Genomic DNA, 26,456 nt, shown 5'->3' on the forward strand with positions numbered 1-26,456 from the left:
AAGCAAAATCGAAGAACGAACTGGTGTGACATCATTTCAAACAAAATCAGGCGTAAGTTAAGTTTTGTTTGGAGTTTGTTTCAGGAGTACAAAACAGTTTGCCAAGTAAACTTTCCGGAAAAGTTCACTCTGGCTGGTAAACACCATTGATTGGTCTGTGGTGATTACGTAATAGGTGGGTGTGCTCTGAGGCTCCGCCTTCTTTGAGGTGTACATTTTCTCTAGTTCATTTCTTCTGTTTAGTCCATCGAGGTCAGAAGTCCATAAGTGAAAATATGAACAAACTGGAGTGGAGAGCTGCTTTATAGTAGAAACTAAAACTCATTTGCCACCATTACACAATACAAACAACACAAATAGACAATTAAACATTAAAGAAAAAAAATATTTACACAACTTCATTGAAAAAAACCTAACTGCAGCAGGAATAAAAGACCTTCTAAATCGCTCTGTAGAGCACTGAGGCATCACTAATCTTCCACTAAATGAACTTCCATTAATGGACTTCCATTAAAGTCCATTAAAAATACAGTGTAGTGGATGACCTTTAATTTTGCCTTCGTTCTCTCATCAACAATTACCTCAAGTGAATCAAGATTAAGGCCAATAACCGATTCAGCATTTCTAATCAATTTATTAATCCTATGTGTCGTGACTTTACTGTAGTGCCGAATCGCAGAGCTACTGCGAACATCTCCACAACACTAAGATCAGATGCTTTCTGAGCTGCTGTTTTCTCACTGCAGTCATTTTTGTTGTTTATTTTGTTATTGAGAGGAAAGTGTGCAGCACATATTTACATCTTCATCTAAACGTTGCTCTCAGCAGTGTGGATGGCATCGGGATGTTCGTAAAAGGTCACATATTTCAAACTTCTTTTTACCCCTAAGCAAAAAACTAAAATAACTTTGCCGTGAATATATCAGGGCCTTTAGACACGGCCTGACATGTCAACTTTGGAATCAACCAATGGTGTGAATTTGGGGGCGGGACTATTTGTTTGAAACCTGTTTGAAACGTGAAGATTTTTAAAGTTCTGTTTGTTGATGCTGATTGTCAAACACGTCTGTTGGTAGATTCTTCGTCCCGATGAGCACATCGCTAAGCAGCGCTACATCGGCGGCAAGAATGTTCTAACTAAAGGAACGCCTGAGTGGGTTTCCTTCGACGTCACTGAGACCATACGGGAGTGGCTCATGTACAGAGGTAAGTTAATGTTTACCAAAGCTTATTACACCAGAGGTCAATATATGAACTAATATATTACTATGTCTTCTTGCATTCATTGATCAGATAAATGCACTTTCATGCCTAGCAAACATCACATACACTAGATTGTTGTTGGAAATTGTGCTGATGTAAATATGTCGACAGCACTGAAAAAAAATTGGTGTAGGACAAAAATTTTCACTCAGAAATTACTAGTAAATTTCAAAAACGTTTACAAAGAAACATCAAATAATGCAATTTTGGAGAAGAAAGACTGAAATAGTATTTTCTTGTAAAACATATTCCAATAATTTTTGGAATTAACTCATTTAAAATGAGTTGAAAATGATAAATCAGTGTTTTTCACGGTATGCCACAGTTTTCCTGTATGTATGATTCATGGAGTTACATTATTGTTGTATAATTTCCTAAAAATCAATTATTTGTTGTAACTTGACTTGTTTTCTATAGTCAGCTTAATGTTTGAATTAAATTAATGCTTGACGAAGAATGTCTTTCTGACTTAAAATTTGGTGAGAATATTTGCAGAGCAAGTACAAAGGTGAAAAAAATCTGCACAGCGATGGCTTCAATGGTGCAATTAGATCAATCTGGAGCACCAAAACACTCTGAAAGAACAGCTCAACTGTATTTGCTACTGTACTGTCATTTATAAAAGAAATAATCATTTTAAACTCTTTTTAATTTGACTGAATAATACAAGCTTCGAGAGTCACTAAAGATTCAATCTATGTAGAAATCACTGTTGATAACTAGAAAATGGATGCAAAGAGTGACCAAAGATGAATTTGCATTTCTCTGAAAATCATGACATTGAAAAATTTCAGAAACAGTTTAGAGGTTGTTGGACTGTGAATCAGTGAACCTATAATGAATGGACAGAAAAAACATTAAACATTATAAACGTTAATGTTATCCTAAACATTATAAACAGTGGAATCTGATCTGTGTATCAAACTGTATATTGTTCCACCGCTCAGAGACCAACCTCGGCCTGGAGATCAGCGTTCACTGCCCGTGTCACACGTTCAGCCCCAACGGCGACATTGTTGAGCACGTCAACGAGGTGTTGGAGGTCAAATTCAGAGGTGAGTGAAGAAAACCAAACAATGCTGTTCAACTGTTCAAGCAAACAACATGGTTTTGCATATTGTTAATCATATTTATATCTAGTTCAGTCATGAAACCCTAGAGGGCGCCGGCTGATTGGCCTCTGCTGATCCTGCAGCCAATGAGATTGCTTGCTCAATATTCAAATAGTCTGGTTCAGTGTTTGCTGTAGTGTTGGGCGCTTTCGAAACACTGCTTTTGAATCAGTGGTTCGGGGCGTGTTTTTAAACTGCCAAAGTCACTTGATTTCAGTAAACAGGGTTTCGTTACAGCATAACTGTTTCAAAATTATATAGGTCACCACTGGGGGCGACCTCTGTGAACCCATGAGTCATCACTGAGATGCGAACCATTGAACAGGTGTCTATGTCTATAACCTGAGTATTAAGTGTTTAAGTGTTTATTAGGTCCTCTTATCTGATCTGAGATCTCTGATCTCTGATGAGTTTTACACATTTGTAGAAGTTTTAATGAGGTATTTGTATAATTAAAAGGAATAATAGTAATTAATAGTCTCTGTTTAGCTGACCCATCCATAGATCAAACAAAACAAGCCCTGAAAATTGATAAAAGAATACATGTTATACAGACACTTAATATTTAATGCTATTAGATGATTAGTTAATTGCATCCGATAGATTATAATTTCAATAAAACATTTGCAATGGGTTTGTAAAAGCTGTTTTTTGCATGTTTTTTTGTTGCATTTACACTGTTCTGACCAGCAGGGGTCACCAGCGTGTGGCATTTTAAACACTTCGAAACAGTGAATCATTTTGCGAAGCAATTGGTCAGTTGATTTAAAGCTTTGTTTCTCCCATCATTAGTTCGCTGTAAGCTCAGAGTTCCTCTGAACCCCTCCACCTCCCCAGCTCCACCTGCCTAGATCTGCTACGGGATTTATGTGTGTCTGTTTATGCAGCAGCAGCAGCAGATCTTACATGCTCACAGCAGTCTGTCTGTGGATCTATTAGCAAGTCAACAGCAGCAGCAATGTAGCAGATGTATGCTGCCTTCACGTGCTCTCGGAGTTATCGTAAATACGAGTTTCCTAGGCAAAAATTGCAAATGAACGCCCTCCCATTTCGAAACTTAAATGCAATGAGCTCGTAATCATGACTTCAGAAGTGGGAATTATGAAATTTCTGATAGCATGTGAAGGCAGCATAAACATTGCCATATTCAATAACATGCTATTTCTACAAAACTATTTCAAGAGTTGTCATGATTGAAATTACGTTTATTCAAATTGGTTGCACATGCATTTTGTCCTTTTCACTGTTCAGACAGTTTTCTAAATGATGTTTGATGAGGTCTGATGGGAATCTCTAGTTTTTTGTACTATTTTGCATTCCCAAAAACATTTAAGATGTTTGCTTAAGAATAATTTGAATTCCTGAAAAGAATGTTCTTGAAAATCATTGTAAATAACCTGTAAAGTTAGGATAACCTCCATCTTGTCTTAAATCCTGAAGGGTAGGATGTTTAATGAATTTATTGGGTTCATTAAAATATTAAGCATTACAACATAACACAAATATATATTACTATCAGTAGGGATGATCATGAGTGCTCTGAAGTGACTTTTTGACCAACTCAAAGTTTGTTTTTAATGTTATAATTCTGACAATTTTCAGCAGCAGTCAGGACAAAATAACTTCTTAATATACCGTGATGCTGAATAGTGCATGTGCTTATTATGATTATTACAGTAATCTGCAACAAAACAGCCGAGGCGTTTTCATCGTGTTGATCAGTGAGTTTTCGTCAAGAACTGCAGTACAATCAGATACAGCACAACCAAAGCCTGACATTTTCTTCTTAAGAAGAAAAGATGTTCTTATGAAAATATTTGCAAACTTGCACATTTTTTAAGAATTGCACTGAGATTCAATACAAAATCCACAACATGCTCATGAATCCCAGCACAGCTTTCTCAGGTTTTCTGCTGTCACTCTGATGAGATAAACGCCTCCGCGCTCCCGTCCAGCAGCAGTCGGACACTCTCTCAGAGAACTAAGCGTATGGAATCTCACTTAGTCCTGGGGCCTCAGGGGTGTCTGGGGTTTTGGGAACGCGCTGGCTGGAATGCGCCGCCACTGCGGGCACTCAGACTCTTGGCCCTCAATGAAAGAGGGGTGTCCGTATCTATTGGCAACGCCTCTCCTGGGACCTGAGCTGCTTTTGCTATCACAAACAGATTGAATACGCAGATGCTTGAGGAGACGGAGAGTGAGCAGCCGTCTGAGAGGGGCTGGGGTCGGATTCATGAAAATCTTCTTCGGAAAGAAGTTAAAGAGGACCTATTCTGCTTTTTCTCATGTTCAGCTTTCTTTAGTGTGTAATGTTGCTGTCTGAGCGTGAAAAAGTCCCTCCGGCGGGAGTTCTTCTCTATATCAGTGTCAGTGTTTCTGAACTCCATCTTGAGTTTTCTTCACAATATTCCTCATTTAAATAATTCATGCGCAGAATAAAGGGGCGGGGCCTGGTTGAGTTAGTTAGTAGTGTGTTGAAACTGGTGGTTATGGTAAGGGGCGGGACATTTCCCAAACACCAATCACAACACACTGCTCCAGCCGACCAATCAGAGCACATTGTGCTTTTCAGAAGGAGGGGCTTCATAGAGACAGGAAGTAAACAGAGCGTTACTGACAGACTGGGAAGAGAGGAGCTGAACAATGGAGAATATGAGGAGAATAGAGTAGCAGAGCACAAAAACATCCAGACTGTGAAAGAGCATAATATGACCTCTTTAAGAATTCCAATAAGTTCTTAAGAATGTTCCCAAATATCTCAAATATCTTATATTAAAAAAATGTCATATTTTGGTGGCCATCTGATTGTATGGCAGTTTTTGATGAAGACTCAATGAACAACTCAATGAAAAAAACACCCCAAAGGCCTTTTTTTTTCATTTGTGCTGCCTGCAAATTTCTGCAATAATCATATAACACATTATTTTCATTGTGAAAAGCTTGACAGGAGTTCAGCACCTACTTAAGGTTATTTACAATGATAATTTCCTGATAATTTACTCACCCCAATGTCATCCAAGATGTTCATGTCTTTTCTTTCTTCAGTGGAAAAGAAATGAAGGTTTTTGAGGAAAACATTCCAGGATTTTTCTCCATATAGTGGACTTCACTGGGGTTCAACGGGTTGAAGGTCCAAATCTAGATAAGACTCTTTATCACGAGGAATAAGAGTCTTATCTAGAGAAACCATTGGACATTTTCTAAAAAAATAAAAAAATTATATACTTTTTAACCACAAATGCTCATCTTGCACTGCTCTGAGATGCGCCACGCATGACGTAATCATGTTGGAAGGTCCTTATTCCTCGTCTGGGATCATGTAGAGCTCTTTGAAGCTGCACTGAAACTGACATTTGAACCTTCAACCCGTTGAACCCCAGTGAAGTCCACTATATGGAGAAAATCCTGGAATGTTTTCCTTAAAATCCTTAATTTCTTTTCGACTGAAGAAAGAAACACATGAACATCTTGGATGACATGGAGGAGAGTAAATATCAGGACATTTGAATTCTGAACTAATCCTTTATGTTTTGTCTTTAGAGTAATAAAAGAAAGAGACAAGAGCATCCTTAAAAATATTCTTTATGTTTATTCTTTTATGAAAAATAACAGTTAATATAAATTCTCAAGTATGTTTCGTGAATCTGGCCCCTGGTCTTCAGGAATGCTTCGACATGAAAAAGCGGCTGCTGAAGCTCCTGACGCAGCTTATTATTATGGCCAACAAAATTCTGACAATTCTGCAGTTCTTGTTTTGCTGTGATGTTTTGAGGTGGTTTTATGAAATCGTGCAATAATAACACGTAAAGCAGCGGTAAAATCACGCTCCAGAAGTCTCAGAAAACAGCTGCGTGGACAACATTGAAGACATTAGTGGAAAACGTGTGCAGACGTCAGAATTTCCATCTATTATTTTACAGACAAAACTGAACAGTCTGCCTTGCTTGAAAAATTGTGCTTGACGATCCTGGCAAATCCAGCGACTGCTTGTTTCTCAGAAGAGCTCACTGTATCTCGACTATTAACCGAGACACACTGACGGCCAGAAATTGCGTAACGCCAATCAGATCTGTGATGTTTTGAGACGGCTCCTGCTATTTTTTGAGTGCAGAACTCTTCAGGCGGTCTGTGAACATCTGTGCTTGAGTGCTTTGAAGCAAACATGATGCCACCTTATTTATCTATAGAGATTATATGATTCAAAAATGTGACACTGTTTTTGTGGCCAGGCCAATCAGCTTATTAGAAATGTAAAAAAATAATAATTTCATACAGATGGACATTAAAATTCAATTTGGTATTTTTTCCTGGGGCAGTGTGTCATGGTGGTATAAACTGTGAAGATAAAAACTTCTGTATAGACAAGCAAACAAACTTTCCAAATCAACATGCAAGAAGGCATTTTGTTGTCAACGATATCGCCTGTAGACCCTCATGACTGGGTCATGGTCAGGGCATCTCTTAAAAACAGTTTTTTCATTTGATACGAGTCTTTAAATTGAGTGCAACTGAAACAAACAAACAAACAAACAAAACCATGAAGTTTTATGAGTACAAACTAGATGAGTAAAGTTTGATGGCAAACTTTGTTGTTGGCTTGACAATGCCAGGTCTGAAAGTTTAAAATAACTTTGAAAAGCTTGAAGTTTGAAGGTTTTATTTAGAGAAAGTAAAAAGATGTTGTCCTAGGATAGTCATTCAGCTTTGCTAGTGATACACAGCTTAAATACTTATAGCACAAAATTTTTGACCCCCTCAATGAAAGCCTGTGGGACTTTTTGTAGTTTTGACCATCAGATTTGTCAAGCCAACATAATAAACAACTTTTACATTTTTAAAAATGGGAAACTTTCTAAAAACATTTCAAACAGGCATATTATTTAAACTGCTATTTTTTCATATTTTGTTTAGATTTCATAATAAATTCAAATTAAAAAGGTATCTTAAATTTTGCATTCGAATGTTCAGTGTGTCTGTGCTTCTGCTGTGTCCTCAGGGATGGACGGCGAGTACGAGGAGCAGAACCGTTGGGATTTGGGTCGACTAAAGAAGCAGAAGGACCAGCTTCTCCCTCATCTTATCCTGATGATGCTGCCGCCACACCGCCTGGACGTCCTGCCCAGCTCTAGACGACGCAAACGCGCTCTGGACACCAACTACTGCTTCTCGTGAGTGTTTCCTCAACATAATAATATGTGGTTTGTAGCTCTGTTCCCAAACTCACTGAGCTGCCTGCTAACACTTTGGCATTTTGACATCTGAAGGCATCACTGGTGCTCCTGACATGAAGGCTGTTCCAAAAGCTAGGCGACTAAATTATGTTGTCTTCTCATTTTGGACCAATTGGAAGGCAGCGTCACACAGTAGAGCGCTGCAGGGATGACGTGCTTTTGTAGTCCAAAACCAGGAAACAAGTATTTTAGCACTTCCGGTTCTGTTGTCCTGACGTCAGTGGGTTTTCAAGTTTTATCCCTCTGGTGCTCTTCTCTCATCTTACTTTTTTTTTTTTTTTTTCAAGAATTTGTCATCTAGTGGAAGCGTTTGGTACTGCAGCCAAACAGTCTGACTGAAAGCTCATTTTTTGTGATATCAAGCTCAAATTTGGAACACGACTTGTTTAGATTTATCACTTTGATTTTCTTGCAGTTTTACAGTAAAATGTGTTTTTGAAAATATAGATTTCACTCAAAATAGAAAATAGTATTTTTGTGCATTTTTTATAACAATAAATGTACAGTTCACTTTAGCAATAATTTGCCAAATGTCGTCTTTGAAAAGTATGGAAGAGGATTAGGGCCAAGCAATAATAAAAAAATAAAACCATCTCGAGATTAAAGTTGTTCAATTTCGAGAAAAAATTCGTTAAATTTTGAGAAAAATGTCAAAATAAAATGTTGAGAATAAACTCATTAAATTACGAGAAAAAATTCGTTAAATTTCAAGAAAAAAGTCGAGATAAAATGTTGAGAATAAACTTGTTAAATTACGAGAAAAAAGTCGTTAAATTATGAGAACAAATTCGTAATTTAACAAATTTGTTCTCGTAATTTAACAAGTTTATTCTCAACATTTTATCTCGAATTTTCTCGAAATTTAATGACATTTGTCTCATAATTTAACGAATTTCTTCTCGTAATTTAACGACTTTTTTCTTGTGATTTAATGGCTTTATTCTCAACATTTTATCTCAACCTTTTTCTCGAAATTTAACGAGTTTTTTCTCGTAATTTAACGAGTTTATTCTCAACATTTTATCTCGACCTTTTTCTCGAAATTAATGAGTTTTTTCTCGTAATTTAACGAGTTTATTCTCAACATTTTATCTCGACCTTTTTCTCGAAATTTACCGAGTTTTTTCTCGTAATTTAACGAGTTTATTCTCAACATTTTATCTCAACCTTTTTCTCAAAATTTACCGAGTTTTTTCTCGTAATTTAACAAGTTTATTCTCAAACATTTTATCTCAACCTTTTTCTCGAAATTTACCGAGTTTTTTTTCGTAATTTAAGGAGTTTATTCTCAACATTTTATTTCAAGTTTTTTCTCTTAATTTAACAACTTTAATCTCGAGATGGTTTTATTTTTTTATTATTGCTTGGCCCTAATCCTCTTCCGTAGAAAAGACATCAAAATTAAAGCATTCCAAATTTATGACAGTTTAAGTTGGAAATTTTATTTTCAGGTCTATGCTCAAATTTTGAATAAATGGATAATAACTACAGTGTAAATATAATTTAGTACCATAAAACCCCCTAAAAAAAAACAAAAAAAAAAACTATTAAATAAAAAAACATTTCGAACTAAAATATAGTACATTCATTTTATTAAAAATAAAAAAACAAACAAAAAAATAAAACCTCCAGTCATTTTTGACCAACACACGAAGAGCTACAGGTTGGACTATAAATGTACAAGTTACAGGTTGGACTATAAAAAAAACATCACTGCAGCGCTCTATACATCGTGAGAACATGTGTGTACTGATCCCGTCATCAGAAGAGTGCTAGAATGTTATCCTGAAGCTCCAACAGTACAGCAACACCAAGGTCATGGGTTCGATTCCCAGGCAATGCACGAACTGATAAAATATACACTTTGAATGCAATATAAGTCTATCAAATGCATGAATGTAAATGTTCAGGAACACAAGCTGCATTTGATCTGCTTTCTTCTCAAAAACTGCAGGACATTTAAAACCCAAATTCACATCTCTGGTTCACATTCCAGTAACTTCATGTGTCTGGAGAGATTTTCCCTATAAGAATGAACCTTTTAATTGGCACCTGACGGCTTGAAGCGTCGGGGAGGTTCTGCAAGAGCTTGCAAGTTTAGATCTGTCCCAGTATTCTAAGTAGTGCGCTGGCTCCTTAGTGTGTGTCTCTCTGTTAGCACTCCACACCTGGGCCGGATCCAGGAGGGAAAAAATGACACACCTTACAGTGGAATTTCTGAGCCTCAAAAGACTGTCTGACATGTTTATAAGGCCATGCAGAGCCGAAATAGAAGTCTTAGAAACATCCAAGTGAAAAGAGCGTATGGAAACGTCTCCGAATGAATGCAGAATCCACGCCAGGAGCGCGAGAGAGCGAGGATGTGAACGGGCAGGTGGAGAAAGTGACGGCTTTCCTTCTGCTTTCAGAAACTACGAGGAGAACTGCTGCGTTCGGCCGCTGTACATCGACTTCCGGCAGGATCTGGGCTGGAGGTGGATCCATGAGCCCAAAGGGTACCACGCCAACTTCTGCTCCGGGCCGTGTCCGTACCTCCGCAGCGCCGACACCACACACAGCACGGTGAGAGTCCAAAACTGCCATCGTTTCTAAGCTTCATGTTGGTTTAACCTGTGTGTCTTTTATTTTTGAAGAATGTCCAAGCTGCTCTTTTAGATTCAAAAAAGCATCAAGAAAATCATAGACCCAGACCAAGACTAGGCCCCTTGAGAACCAGATCCAGATGTCTGGAGGCCAAAACCACAAGATCAAGACTCCAACTCGGCATAGAAGTAGTTGCAATGCCTTCTGAAGTCATATGATGCTTTGATCTCAAATCTCATTTATGTTTACATACATACAAATTTGGCGCTTCAAGACACATCACATCAGACGTGGTCAAATTAGACATGTCGTCTCAAATTCTGTTCCTCACACTCATCATAGGACTTCAGAAGATCATACGGACTGTTTTTAATGTGTTTTCCAGATTCATTTTGGAGCTTGACACGGTCTGTCCTCTAGTCATGGTCATTGTTGGCAACCAAAAAAATTCGACATCCAAATAGTTTTGGATGACTGTAAACAGTCAGTGCTTCACCGATGACGCATTTTGACTGTGTTAGCCCATATTTCGTGTACAACATGGATAATCTACAACAGGTAAACATGTCAGCTGTGGTGACGCACTTTACCATCACCAAAACCAAGATGAACCAATATGTAAAATTTGTTTGGCTGAAATTCGAGAGCTGGCTCGATGCCGAAGAACTTCACTACGACACCCTGAACTGCATACTGAGTTCAATTACCCAAGTTTAAAGCTGCAGTCATCCAATTTTTGAGCAAGTACATAAGCAGCCAGACTTCAGAACTATCTTTTTACCTTACTGATTCACAACGGTATGTATTCTAATAAGAGTGGTACTGGTGGGTTTCTGCTGGAAATTCGAGCATGCAGCCGTTCGTCTTTGCGTCATTACGTCACGTCTGTTTACATAAAGAAGAAGTCCCTGCTAGTAGGCTATATCATGTGAGGATGCTGCAGGTGACGGATCATTTATAGCCTTTTCTCACAGCAGCTGCAATAATTAAACTTATCATTTTGATGGCGGATTATATGGTGTGACAAATTAACGTTAGAGAATAGACTGTACAGAAATTGAAATCTACAGGTAACGCTAACACACACTAAATACACATAGTTACGCAATGCTGATGTTGTTAACATTAACAATTTGCATAGTTTGATGTGATCTGAGTTAAGCGATTTTTAGATTTAATCACCATTGGACGCGCAATTTATTGTAATGCTTTTTTTCCTCAGTTGTTCAGAACAAAAGTGGCAGATTTGTTACTTGTTCAGATGATATTCTCTGGTGAAAATTCGTATTTTGGTCACACTTCCAAGACGTAGAATCTGTGATCTCTGACAGCAAACATTAGATTCATCCGTAAAGATGATAATTCCACAAATAACTGCAATTGCAGGTTTCAAACAGAGATGGCGACAAAGAGGCAAAACTTACAGACTGCAGCTTTAACTACTGAAACATTTTTCATTTTTTGGCTAAAAAACTTTAATTTCGGTTTTAATGTTTTAGTAAATAATTCTTTTCGGTGCACTTATCTTTTGTATTCAATGGAATAAAGTCATACAGGTTTGGAACGACACGAGGGCACGATTAATGACAAACTATCAGAGAACAAAATTTGAACTGAATAATGGCACTAACTTTGCAACTGTTAGTGAACTGAATTGAGACACTGTTGTCTTCTCTAGAGCTGAATTAAAGGGTTAGTTCACTCAAAAATTTAATTTCCCATAAAACTTTCCTTCATCTTCAGAACAAAAAATTAAGATATTTCTGATGAAATCTAAGGGTTTCTGAACCACACATTTGCAGCAACGTCATTGCACCTTTTGAGGTCACATCACTAAAACAGTCATGTGACTTCAGTGCTTCAACATTAATGTTATGAAGAGACGAGAATACATTTTGTGCGCAAAAACAAAACAAAAATAACAACTTTATTCAACAATCTCATTCTCATACGCTGTTGACATAGTGAACGCACTTCAGCACTTCCGTGTTCTACGTCTGAACGGCAGCTCAGTATTGGCCGACACTGATCACATGATCAGCACGACGCATGTGTGTGATACTGACACACGAGCCGGACAATAATGAGTCGGTGTTCGGATGTACGCTGCAATGTGTCTTCAAAATAAACTGCGTATGAGACTGTCAGGGTAGAGAAGAAATTGTTGAATAAATTCATTTTTGTTTTTTTGTGCATAAAAAGTATTCTCGTCGCTTCATAACATTAGGGTTGAACTACTGTAGTCAAGACGACGGATTTAACGATGTCTTTAGTACTTTTCTGGACACTGAATATGGTAATTTTGTTGTTTTCTATGGAGGATAAAAAAAGATTTCATCAAAAATATCCTAATTTTGTGTTCTGAAGATGAACGAAGGTATTGCGGTTTTGCAACGAAATGAGGGTGAGTAATTAATTTTGGCTATTTATCTCTTTAAACTTGTTTTGTAATTGATGAACTTCACTTTTTGAACTGAACCAGGGATGCAAACAGGTAAGGAGGAAAAAAGGTGAGAACATTGTGCGGGGCGGGGCACGGATTATTATTTTTTTTTAAGTTATTTGCTTTACATGCTCATTTGTAGTTCTTTTTTATTACCCTTTATGTCCAAAACTGTAATTTTTCATGAAAAAGTTTAACATATTGTTGCAACATTTACGGAAGAGGATTAGAGCCAAGCAATAATAAAAAATAAAACCATTTCGAGATTAAAGTTGTTAAATTTCGAGAAAAAAGTCGAGATAAAATGTTGAGAATAAACTCGTTAAATTACGAGAAAAAAGTCGAGATAAAATGTTGAGAATAAACTCGTTAAATTACGAGAAAAAAGTCGAGATAAAATGTCGATAATAAAGTCATTAGATTACGAGAAAAAAGTTGTTAAATTACGAGAACAAATTCGTTAAATTATGAGAAAAATGTCGTTAAATTTTGAGAAAAAAGTCGAGATAAAATGTTGAGAACAAATTCGTTAAATTACGAGAAAAAAACTCGTTAAATTTCAAGAAAAAAGTCGATAAAATGTTGAGAATAAAGTCATTAAATTATGAGAAAAAAGTCGTTAAATTACGAATTTGTTCTCATAATTTAACGACTTTTTTCTCGTAATTTAACGAGTTTATTCTCAACATTTCATCTCGACTTTTTTCTCATAATTTAACGAATTTGTTCTCATAATTTAATGACTTTTTTCTCGTAATTTAATGACTTTATTCTCAACATTTTATCTCAACTTTTTTCTTGAAATTTAACGACTTTTTTCTCGTAATTTAATGAGTTTATTCTCAACATTTTATCTCAACTTTTTTCTTGAAATTTAACGACTTTTTCTCGTAATTTAATGAGTTTATTCTCAACATTTTATCTCAACTTTTTTCTCGAAATTTAACGACATTTTTCTCATAATTTAACGAGTTTTTTCTCGTAATTTAATGAGTTTATTCTCAGCATTTCATTTAGACTTTTTTCTTGAAATTTAACGACTTTTTTCTCGTAATTTAATGACTTTATTCTCAACATTTTATCTCAACTTTTTTCTTGAAATTTAACGACTTTTTTCTCGTAATTTAATGACTTTATTCTCAACATTTTATCTAAACTTTTTTCTTGAAATTTAACGACTTTTTTCTCGTAATTTAATGAGTTTATTCTCAACATTTTATCTCAACTTTTTTCTCGAAATTTAACGACATTTTTCTCATAATTTAACGAGTTTTTTCTCGTAATTTAATGAGTTTATTCTCAGCATTTCATTTAGACTTTTTTCTCATAATTTAACGAGTTTTTTCTCGAAATTTAACAACTTTAATCTCGAGATGGTTTTATTTTTTTATCATTGCTTGGCCCTAATCCTCTTCCGTAAACATTTGACCAAAATCAACATTTGGTTAAAATAAAAGTGCTATGCAGGATATTTAAGACAATATTGGCCGATTAGACGGCGATACTGTTTGCCACATCTCAGACCTCAAATACATAAAATATTACCCATTATAGACATAGTAATTGTAAAGTAAAGAGTAAAGGAAACACTGTACAGTACTTACTGAAACAACCCTTGTAAGACCTCCCCCCTCCCCATAAAAACACTCTCTCATTGGATGCATGCAAATCCCATTGGTGACCTATTTTGATCTCAAAAAGGTGAGGAGTTTGCATCTATGCTGAACGGAATCAACACTGAACTGAACTAAATAATGACACTGTTGTCTTCTGTAGAGCTGCTTTACAACTTGCATTGAATTTGTTTCACAGTTGATGAACTTTGCAACACTGACACGGTTATTTTGCGGTTTATGAGTGTGAATTAGGGTCTATTATATATTGTGAGCACTATAGAAATGAACACGATCTGTGATTTCTGCGCAGCTGCTGAGCCTGTACAACACGCTGAACCCCGAGGCGTCCGCTTCGCCCTGCTGCGTTCCTCAAGACCTGGAGCCGCTGACCATCCTCTACTACGTGGGCCGAACGCCTAAAGTGGAGCAGCTCTCCAACATGATCGTCAAATCCTGCAAGTGCAGCTGAGGGGCCTCGAGACCCCGGCGCGGGTTCGAACGCTCGAGGGTCAAAAGGAAGGAACTGGACTCTAAAAGAATACCTCTCTACATCCTTCTCACCTACATCCAACCCGGGAGCCCGAGGCTTCTCGAAGCACTACGTAAGTTGCGTTCCAAGACGACTTCGCAGCCAAACGCTGCCCTACGATCCCTCGAACTTCTAGTTTGACGTTTGAAGTGACTTGTCCACTTGTAATGTGTAATTTTTGGTCAGCTTTTTAAAGTGCCTCTAGGCAAACCTCACGGCCATTTCTGAACTCTGAAACGGCAGTGCGAACCTTCGTAACACCTGCACCGAGGACAACGGCGGATGCACACGTGCTGGATCGACCGACGGCTCGACGAGAGCCTTTTTGTATAACGATGTTCCAACGTAACTCATTCGAGCACGCCATTTCCCAGACCGAACCTTTTAGTGTGTACCGCAGTAATCCACACTGTTTGTCTAACGTGACAGTGTTACTGATAATGCTAATACAAACATGCTGGAAAGAAATATTTTGACTGGGTTAGGTTTACCTCTGTCACACGGCAGAAGTTTTAGTTCTTCAGTGAAGCTGACGTATGCCGACACATGAACTTTTAGATCACAAACTGCTAATGTTTTTACTGCTATTACTCTTGAAAACACTTTTTTAATTAAACAGTCTTGGACAAAAAGAGCCGTTGATGAAGTTTGTCATGAATTCTTCTTGGCGATTACAAATGGTGACCACACATTATTTCTTAAAACAAAAACAATCACAAAAAGTAGCTGACATTTCTTCCAGTTTACTGGTACAGCTGAACTCTAAAAAGGTGCTATAGCATGTCAGCATGACAAATAATTTGTCAGGAGAGCAAATTCAAGTAAATTCAGGGGAGAAAATGCAATACAAATACTGTACAAACTAAAATAAACATTGAAACGGCAAATCCTGTACGTTGCATAATCGGCCTCATTCATGAAACACTAAATTAATTTGTGTGAACTGTGTTTACATCAGCTCAAAGAGATGATTTATGTAAGAAATTTGTTCCATTCCCATTGCATGAATGAGGCGCTGTCATTTATTCATGTTTGGCCGGGTAATAAAAGTGAGGCGTTAACCTAAAATCGGCCTGAAAACACAATGTCATCCCATCAGCACATGTGCTGATCATGGTGAATCAAGTATTACCAGGGCATTGGTCAAAAACGGTCATCGTGTGTTAAAGAGAGATTGTAATTTTTAGTCAAACAACCACAGAAAGTCATCACGAACGACATCAACTTTACCTGGACATGAGGTTCATCACACCTGAATGAGGCACTTCAACAGTTAGAGATCATTAGCGAGCGCTGACGGACGTTGAGATCTTCTATATGTACATGTAAACACGGATAAATACGATGGACACGTTCATGAGCTCGGGGTCTGTTTGTGTGCTCGTGCAGCAGCTGTCGTGAGCTGTCCGTCACATGGCATCAGTTGCGGGGTGAAAATGAAGCCTGGACAACTGCACATTTGGGACAGAAAAAACCTTCAGGCTTTGGACCAGATCCAGTCGATGCAAGGATTTCACACACACACTCAAAAACACACACACACACACACAAGGCCGGTTAGGAGGAAATATCGATTATCAGAAGACAGCATAAAGAGAGACGAGGGTGAAGTGGAGAGCTGAACTCTTCATGTCCATGTTCTGAGCAGCTGGAGAGGACGTGTGTAACGTATCCCAGAGAGCAGCTGATTGGTATGGTTGACCTTTGGCCTCATTCATCTGTTCTTGGAGCCCTGAGTGTGGAAGAGTTTACTGTACACCGACAGACCTGTGAACACACGACAGCACAATGAATCAACATGCACTAGAGCGAACAGAGTAGAACACAAATAGAGTCAATGAAATTGCATCTTCACATGCACCAGGATATATTCCAGCAATTCAAACACTTTAGTCATACAAATAATCAACCATCTATCACTTTTCAGCACATACGTTTGTTTTTTTAATCTTGTAAAAGCAAAAAAAAAAAAAAAAAAGTTTAAAGGATTAGTTCACTTCTGAATTAAAATTTCCTGATAATTTACTCACCCCATGTCATCCAAGATGTTCATGTCTTTCTTTCTTCAGTTGAAAAGAAATTAAGAGGAAAACATTCCAGGATTTTTCTCCATATAGTGGACTTCACTGGGGTTCAACGGGTTGAAGGTCCAAATGTCAGTTTCAGTGCAGCTTCAAAGAGCTCTACATGATCCCAGACGAGGAATAAGAATCTTATCTAGAGAAACCATCGTCCGTTTTCTAAAAAAATTAAATTATATACTTTTTAACCACAAATGCTCGTCTTGCACTGCTCTGAGATGCGCCTCGCGTGACGTAATCATGTTGGAAAGGTCACGCGTGACGTAGGCGGAAGTACTGATCCCGTGTTTACAAAGTGAACGTCAAAGATTAAGTCAAACAGCCTTTACAAAACAAGGTAAAACAACGATGTCCGACGATTTTGAAGTTGGAGGAGAAAACGAGATGGAGTTTTTCATGACCTTTTCAACATGGAGCATCTCAGAGCAGTGCAAGACAAGCATTTGTGGTTAAAAAGTGTATAAATTTAATTTTTTAGAAAATGACCGATGGTTTCTCTAGATGAGACTCTTATTCCTCGTCTGGGATCATGTAGAGCTCTTTGAAGCTGCACTGAAACTGACATTTGGACCTTCAACCATTTGGTGCCCATTGAAGTCCACTATAAGGAGAAAAATCCTGGAATGTTTTCCTCTTAATTTCTTTTCCACTGAAGAAAGAAAGACATGAACATCTTGGATGACATGGGGGTGAGTAAATTAACAGGAAATTTTCATTCTGAAGTGAACTAATCCTTTAAATGAACCTCTGAACACTTAAAAAAACAAAAAGTGTAATTCTTGTGCAAAAGTCTTCTCATTTTTTCAGCTTTTTGGCAGTGTAAGCATATGCCTGAAGCTTGGCCACACCTGATATGCATTTCAATCATAATTGTCAATTATTGCCATTAATATTATAATTATGATATTATTGATCAATTATCGAATCTTTTGATCACAGGAATATTCCAATAGCTGTGTAAAAAAGGCTTACTCAGATAATGGGTCTTAAAGTTTACAACCCATTCTACTCACGTAACGTGACATAAAAAGAGATATTAGGGTGTAGGGTGATTCCACGAGGAATCAACTGCACGGTGAAAGAGTCTCTATACAAAGTTAAAACTAGAAAACAAGAGCCATTGATGACGTTAGGTGACAAAGAAAGGCGTTTCAGAGCTGAAGCAAGTTAAGGTAATGAAGACAAACGTGTTTTGGAATAACATGCACTGATGAATGACTCACAATAAGACCGAATTTCATTGGGTGCAAAATGAGTGTTTCCTGAAATGACGAGTGTGAAATACAAGATATGAGGTCCTGAAATGACATCAAGATGAAACTGAATATTCTGCAGCTGGTTTTCTCACAGAAGCTGAGGGCCGTATGAATGGTTTGATAAGAGCAGCGCTCTCTCTCGGCGAGCGTCCAGCCGCTGCACTGATCCGACCCGAGCAAAGACATTCCCAGAGCTGGTGAACACTATTCCCTTTCATTCGCTCTCCACACACTGTTTATTTTGGTGCTCTTTTACACCCTGAGGCCTTACGGCACAGGAGAACGAAAACATCACGCCCGGCTTCCAATCCAGTGACTCGACTGCTGGAAGCCGCTGTTCCGCGCTCAAAAACACGCCGGAGTGATGAGGGGAAAACATGTTCCTCTCTTAAACGCTGCTGTCTCTGTGTCCCTGACTGATGTTTTCACTGTCAAATACATCTTCCTGCTGTTTGGAATAAATAAGATTTGTTGATGTTTTTTTAAAGAGTCTCTTCTGCTCACCAAGGCTGAATTTATTTGATCAAAAATGGTGGAATAGTATTAGAAATATTATTGAAAATTCAGCTTTGATCACAGGAATAAATTACATTTTACTATATATTCACATAGAAAACAGATATTTTAAATTTAAATATTTTTTCACAATATGTTTGTTTTTACTGTTTTTTTTTTTTTTAATCAAATAAATGCAGCCATGGTGAACAGAAGAGATGTGTGTTTTTATTTCTTTTAAAAAACATAAATATATACATTGTTTTACTTATATATACTGTGTGCAGAATTATTAGGCAAGTTGGTTTTCTGATCATTTTTTTTTTCCAGGCACATTTTACCAATTCCAATCCACATCAATCGTAATAACTACTATTAATTTTGTATTTAATAATTTATAAGTGATATATAATTGTTCATGAAGGCTGGAAATGAAAAACGCCTTATATTCAGGTGTGCAGAATTATTAGGCAGGTTTTCTTTTGCAGGCAAAATGAGCCAAAAAAGAGATGTAACTTAAAATTATTAAATGCTCATGAGAAGGATGCAATACTAATGCAATACTAGAAATTTCAAAGTTAAGGCATGACCATTGGACAGTGAAATGCTCATTGTGTCAGACAAAAACAGGTGGAGAAGAAAAGACACAAGTTAACTGCAAAATAAGTAAGAATTAAGGTGAAGAATTAAGTGTGAAACCATCAGGAACCCTTTAGTCTCCAGCGCCACCATTTTCCAGAACTGCAACCTACCTGGAGTCTCCAGAAGTGCAAGGTGTCAGGATCTCAGAGACTTAGGTTAGGTGAAGAATCCTGAAATATGACCTGCACTTAATAAGAATCACAAGCTGAAGTGTTGTATAATACATGAAGACTGGGTTTTTATAGGCCTTATAGACAGACAGCTTGAGAGTGACTCTTGAAGGACCAACACCACGTCCTCTTGTACCATTGTTTGAAGAATTTATCTTCCAGAATCTGGCAGTAAGTTTTGGAAGATCATTTTTAGTCCATCTCCTATCCTGAAATGTCCGTCTTGCAGATATGGAATGATCTTCCAAAACTTGCTGCCAGATTCTGGAGTGTGGGTCATATTTCAGGATTCTTCACCTAACCTAAGTCTCTGAGATCCTGACACCTTGCACTTCTGGAGACTCCAGGTAGGTTGCAGTTCTGGAAAATGGTGGCACTGGAGACTAAAGGGTTCCTGATGGTTTCACACTTAATTCTTCACCTTAATTCTTAATTCTTTTGCAGTTAATGTGTCTTTTCTTCTCCACCTGTTTTTGTCCGACCCTGCTGACCCAATGAGCATTTCACTGTCCAATGGGCATGCCTTAACTTTGCAATTTCTAGTATTGCATCCTTCTCATGAGCATTTCATATTTTTGGCTTTTTACAGGCTCATTTTGCCTGTAAAAGAAAACCTGTCTAATAATTCTGCACACCTGAATATAAGGCGTTTTCATTTCCAGCCTTTGTGAACAATTATATATCACTTATAAATTATTAAATACAAAATTAATAGTAGTTTTAAGATTGATGTGGTTTGGAATCGGTAAAATGTGCCTGGAAAAAAAATATATAATCAGAAAATCAACTTGCCTAATAATTCTGCACACGGTGTATACTGCATGATAGAATATGCTGTACTGCCTTTAATTTTGATTTAAATAAACCAAATTATTGTCTTTTAGTAAAAAAAAGGATTGCAGTACATCCATGTCAATGATTTATTTTCTTCTGATTTTGTGGTCAATGTGAGTTCCTGAGATTCACTCGTATGCAACACACATCAGACACAAAAACCTCCTCATCTCTTTTACTTTGAGCCGATTTTGAACCAAAGGCTAAAAATGAAGAGAACATTCTTGGAGTGAAAACCAGTTTGAAAGCGTTTGGCTCAGATGTGTGCGAGTGTGAAGTCTGGTGAGACGAGGTCAAGTGAAAACAAAGCAAAGGAAAAACATCACAACAATGAAGGGCTGTTTACCGCTAATAGGCGAGCGGCTGAACGGGATGAGAGGAGGCGACGCTGATGCGTATTGACGGCTGATCCCAGAGAATGCGGCCGTATGGATCAGCGCTAACTCCTCTCACAGCCCATCAGAGCCGGCCGCTCTCATCCACGCTAAAACAACACCAACCGCTCTCAGTCCCCTTACAGCTCTCTTTCCCAGCTGCCAAACGCCTCTCAGCGTCTCGTCCAGTGAACAATGGAAGAAGAGCATCTGTGAAATTCACAAGCACTTCCCTGCAGATGGAGCTGCAGTTATTGATGGACAGAGGACGCTGAACCGCACCGAAGGACACGCTTACAAGTCAAACGATAGCATATAAATGATATATAGATATATATCAAATAAATGAAGCTTTGGTGAGCAAAAGAGCCTCTTTCAAAAACATTACAAAATCTTACCGACCCCAAACTTTCACGCAGTGGTCACTTCAGCTCTTCTGAATGATACCACAGCTCAAAATGTGCGTTTAAGCTTTAATAATTCACATCCAGCCCATCAAACGCCTGATATCAGCATAAGAAAACATAAAGCTTCTCCGCACCAAATCTCAAAGTACGGTGCATGACAGGAGCTGCCATGGCACTGTTAGAATTAGCATTTGTTTGTTTTTCAATATCAGCAGCTGTCAGTGGATCAGACAGTCGGCTCATGTTCACACAGGTCTACTCACTAACACTAGACCATCTCAGTGACACGTAACAAACCTCATGCTGGAATGGTCACTATGAACAGCTGCCAGCATGGGCAAACCGGCCTCGAACCCGCTGCCAAGGTTCCTCATTAAAATACCAGAGGCTAAACTGGCATGAGCCCCAACATTCAACTTACACCGTGTCCTAACCAGACACGACACAATGCAGCAACACTCGATAAAAGGCGCCTTTTCTGTGTTAATTAACCATCTGTGATGGCGATCCTCGACAAATGTATTTTAGAAACAGTTTCTTATTCTGTGATGTCGCAGCTGGAGCAACAACATACAAAGTATGGCAATGATAATCTCAGGTACTGATTTTGTGCTTTATTTAAAGGTGCATTCGAATGAAAAATTGAATTTATCTTGGCATAGTTGAATAACAAGAGTTCAGTACATGGAAATGACATACAGTGAGTCTCAAACTCCATTGTTTACTCCTTCTTATATAAATCTCATTTGTTTAAAAGACCTCTGAAGAACAGGCCAATCTCAACATAACACCGACTGTTACGTAACAGTCGGGATCATTAATATGTACGCCCCCAATATTTGCATATGCCAGCTCATGATCAAGGCATTAGACAAGGGCAGCCAGTATTAACGTCTGGATCTGTGCACAGCTGAATCATCAGACTAGGTAAGCAAGCAAGAACAATAGCGAAAAATGGCAGATGGAGCGATAATAACTGACATGATCCATGATATCATGATATTTTTAGTGATATTTTTAAACTGTCTTTCTAAATGTTTCGTTAGCATGTTGCTAATGTACTGTTAAATGTGGTTAAAGTTACCATTGTTTCTTACTGTATTCACGGAGACAAGAGAGCCGTCGTTATTTTCATTTTTAAACACTTGCAGTCTGTATAATTCATAAACACAACTTCATTCTTTATAAATCTCTCCAACAGTGTGTAATGTTAGCTTTAGCCACGCAGCACTATCAAACTCATTCAGAATCAAATGTAAACATCCAAATAAATACTATACTCACATGATCTGACGCATGCATGCAGCATGTATGACGAACACTTTGTAAAGATCCATTTTGAGGGTTATATTAGCTGTGTAAACTTTGTTTATGCTGTTTAAGGCAAGCGCGAGCTCTGTGGGCGGAGAGCGTGAGGATTTAAAGGGGCCGCAGCCTGAATCGGTGCATAGTTAATGATGCCCCAAAATAGGCAGTTAAAAAAATTAATTTAAAAAAATCTATGGGGTATTTTGAGCTGAAACTTCACAGACACATTCAGGGGACACCTTAGACTTATATTACATCTTTTAAAAAGACGTTCTACGGCACCTTTAAATGTTAAAAGCGTCTAATGTGAGTTTGAATATTTTGAGTGAAAATTCACCTCAGATCAAGTAAATGAAAGGAAACTCAATGTAAACAAATAAGTCTATTTTATGACAATGATTGTTTAAGACACTCAGTATGTATTTTTATAATGTTAAAATGAATTTGATGTACTTATCCATTTTGTTGCGAGTGCAGTGTGCTTGCAGAGAGACTCCGCCCACACATGCTTCTGACTGGCAGGTGATTTTTGATTGATTTTGTGTCATATTTGTGTCACGTCTGGATAGGATACAGTTTTTCATGTGTCTGAAGATCAACCTGACAGCACACAGAGCTAAACCTGCCAGTCAGTGCACACATGATCAATGACAAGGATTTGTGTGTGTGTGTTTTCTCACCTGTCCTTGCGCAAACTGTCTCATACACCACATGATGTCCACTGGTGCTGCTGTGACCGGCTGGAGTCTCAAATAATGCTTTCCTGTGGACAGACAAAGCATCAGATATCATCCCTCCTGCTTTAAGACTCTGAAGTGTCTTATTTTGATTGAATGCTGTTAAACTGCTTTTGCTTTTTTAGATTATACACTGGACAAGTGTTGATGAACAAACACAATGCACATATATATATATAGGATATATATATATATACACACATACATACATACACACACACACACACACTGCTTTTTAAAAAAATTAAATGAACACTTTTTAATCAGAGAATAGCATCAAGTCAGTTAAACTCCTGGGATATTGATCTGGTCAGTTCAGTAGCAGAGGGGGTTGTTAATCAGTTTCAGCTGCTTTGGTGTTAATGAAATTAACAACAGGTGCACTAGATGGGCAAAAATGAGACGACCCCCAAAACATGGAATGGTTTTACAGGTGGAGGCCTCTGACATTTTTTCCCTACTCATCTTTTCTGACTGTTTTTCACTAGGTTTGCATTTGGTTAGGGTCAGTCTCACTACTGGTAGCATGAGGCGATACCTGGACCCTACAGAGGTTGCACAGGCAGTCCAACTCCTCCAGGATGGCACATCAATACGTGCCATTGCAGAAGGTTTGCTGTGTCTCTCAGCACAGTCTCCAGAGCATGGAGGAGACAGGCAGTTACTTTAGGAGAGCTGGACAGGGCCATAGACGGTCCTTAAACTATCAGCAGGACCGGTGTCTGCTCCTTTGTGTAAGGAGGAACAGGATGAACACTGCCAGAGCACTACAAAATGACCCCCAGCAGGCCACTGGTGTGAATGTCTCTGACCAAACAATAAGAAACAGACTTCATGAGGGTGGCCTGAGGGCCCGACGTCCTCTAGTGGGCCCAGTGCTCACAGCTCTGTGGAGCTCGATTTGCTTTTCCCATTGAACACCAGAATTGGCATGTCCGCCACTGGCGCCCTGTGCTTTTCACAGATGAGAGCTGGTTCATCCTGAGCACATGTGATAGACGTGAAAGGGTCTGGAGAAGCCATGGAGAACGTTATGCTGCCTGTAACATTGTTCAGCATGACTGGTTTGGTGGTGGGTCAGTGATGTTCTGGGGAGGCATATCCATGGAGGGACGCACAGACCTCTACAGGCTAGACAATGGCACCCTGACTGCCATTAGGTATCAGGATGAAATCCTTGGACCCATTGTCAGAACCTACGCTAGTGCAGTGGGTCCTGGGTACCTCCGGGTGCACGACAATACCTGGCCTCATGTGGCGAGAGTATGCAGGCAGTTCCTGGAGGATGAAGGAATTGATACCATTGAATGGCCCCCATGCTAGCCTGACCTAAATCCAACAGAACACCTCTGGGACATTATGTTTCGGTCCATCCGACACCGCCAGGCTGCACCTCAGACTGTCCAGGAGCTCAGTGATGCCCTGGTCCAGATCTGGGAGGAAATACCCCAGGACAGCATCCGTCGTCTCATTAGGAGCATGCACCGGCGTTGTCAGGAATGCACACAAGCATGTGGGGGCCATACAAACTACTGAGTACTGTTTTGAGTTGCAATGAAATTTCAGCAAAATGGACTAGCCTGCTGCATCATTTTTTCACTTTGATTTTCGGGGTGTCTTTGAATTCGTTCCTCTGTAGGTTAATCATTTTCATTTCCATCAAACCATGTGGAATCCTTTTATTCCTAACATTACCCAGTCCATATCAGTATAGATATCCAGCATGATATTTTTCCCCTTTGGGATCTGATGTGTTTTCAAAGTAAAGTGTTCCTTTAATTATTTTGAGCAGTGTTTGTGTGTGTATATATATATATATATATATATATATATATATATATATATATATATATATATGGAAAACACAAAAGGAGATATTTTGTGCATTTGTGCAAAAATGCATTAATATTACCATGAACTGCATGAGCCCAGCTATATGCAACAATTATTGACACACACAGACACACAACCCATCCATGTGGCTTGATGAGACACACGCCTTTTGACAATTTACATTAGGGCTGCAACTAATAATTATTCTTTTTCTACTGATTAATCTACCCCCTCCCCTTTTTTTTGAGAATATGGAGCTCATATTCAATTTTATTCAGAGCCAAACTGAGCAAATATATGCAATTTGGTGCAGATGCTGATTATTTATATGGACAAAAAGTAAGATGAAATCCTAATGCTTTTAAATCAATTAGATCAGTATAGCAGATACTTACATGAAATGCATATAACTATCAATCTGCCAATAATGCGTCTTAGTAAGATGATATTTAAATGCTTAGTTTTATGATCAAATCTCTGTAGTTTTAAAACATATAATGCAATGAAATACAATGATGATTGAGAGATGAACAAATAAACCTTCCTCAAAAGATGATCATCATATTTGATACTCATGATTTTTCTATGAAATGATGTCTGGATAATCAAGTAAACCGAAGCTGCTTCAGTCCAGTAAGTGTCACACATACCCATCTACACCTGGTGTTTTAATCTGTCTCTTTTGTCCTCTTTCAACCACTTCTGTCCTGATTTCTATGAGGGTAGGGTCTATGGGCAGAGTTTTTTCAGATCTTTCGATCTAATGGACAAAATAAGCTTGCACAACTTACAGAAAAAAACATGGAGAGCAGCAGCTTTTGTCAGCTGCAAGACTGGCGAACGCTGTGAGTGTATGTTAGAAATCAGGAATGGTGAGAGAACATTGTGCTTGGTACGCATTTTGTCTTCAAACCAAACTTGGGTCTTCAGCCGACAAAGTTTAAATCCTGTCTGGCTAAAGCGCTTCCCACAAATGTCTTTTGTGGCTGTTCGAACACATTCGACCACATGAGCGTCTACACTACGAAAGCAATCCGGTCAAATGCATTTTGACTACCTCTGGAAGTGGTCAAAATTGGACAAGCTCAAAAGGTTTTAGACCCTGTTTACACCTGTATTTAGTGTCATCCACTTGTGATCCGATGGACCAAAATGCATCTTAATACCAGGTGAAAACAGGGCCTAAAAGACCTTTTACTTGCTAAAAAATTCTAAACTATCAGACGACAGAAAGCATGTAGTAGATAGCAAAGTTTATGTTCAGCATTTAGAGGCTTAGAAATTTGTGTATTTGTGTAGCTTCATAGGGTTAAGGTGAAAGCAGTTCAAATACACACAATACACAATATTATACACTAGATTAAATGTATTAAGAAATGGTTTAGCCAGCATACATGACATATCTTCACAGAATGGCATCATTCTTCTCTTTCTTTGCCTTTTGAGTCGTAAGTCTTGAGTTCAATATCCCTAATTGACCTCCCTCATCACGCCGCTCCCTGACAATTAATGGCAGGAATAATGTGGCCTCTCTCAAAGAAG

The 26,456-nt window shown here is 38.2% G+C and overlaps 2 protein-coding genes across 2 annotated transcripts in view; one reads left to right on the plus strand and one right to left on the minus strand.

The window, feature by feature from the left end:
* Positions 1-15,411, plus strand: part of tgfb3 (transforming growth factor, beta 3) — a 30,785-nt gene extending 15,374 nt beyond the window's left edge. Inside the window, exons 3-7 of the mRNA XM_048190344.1 lie at positions 1,077-1,206; positions 2,211-2,318; positions 7,372-7,543; positions 10,015-10,168; positions 14,559-15,411. Of these exons, the coding sequence (XP_048046301.1) occupies positions 1,077-1,206; positions 2,211-2,318; positions 7,372-7,543; positions 10,015-10,168; positions 14,559-14,717 (723 nt within the window). The 3' untranslated portion in view covers positions 14,718-15,411. The remainder of the gene's footprint in view (positions 1-1,076; positions 1,207-2,210; positions 2,319-7,371; positions 7,544-10,014; positions 10,169-14,558) is intronic.
* ttll5 (tubulin tyrosine ligase-like family, member 5) overlaps positions 15,365-26,456 on the minus strand; it is a 140,511-nt gene continuing 129,419 nt past the window's right edge. Inside the window, 2 exon segments of the mRNA XM_048190347.1 lie at positions 15,365-16,544; positions 23,025-23,107. Coding sequence (XP_048046304.1) covers positions 16,492-16,544; positions 23,025-23,107 — 136 coding nt within the window. The 3' untranslated portion in view covers positions 15,365-16,491.

Source organism: Megalobrama amblycephala, linkage group LG5 (genome assembly GCF_018812025.1).
Source record: "Megalobrama amblycephala isolate DHTTF-2021 linkage group LG5, ASM1881202v1, whole genome shotgun sequence".
In the NCBI taxonomy this organism is placed as follows: Eukaryota; Metazoa; Chordata; class Actinopteri; order Cypriniformes; family Xenocyprididae; genus Megalobrama; species Megalobrama amblycephala.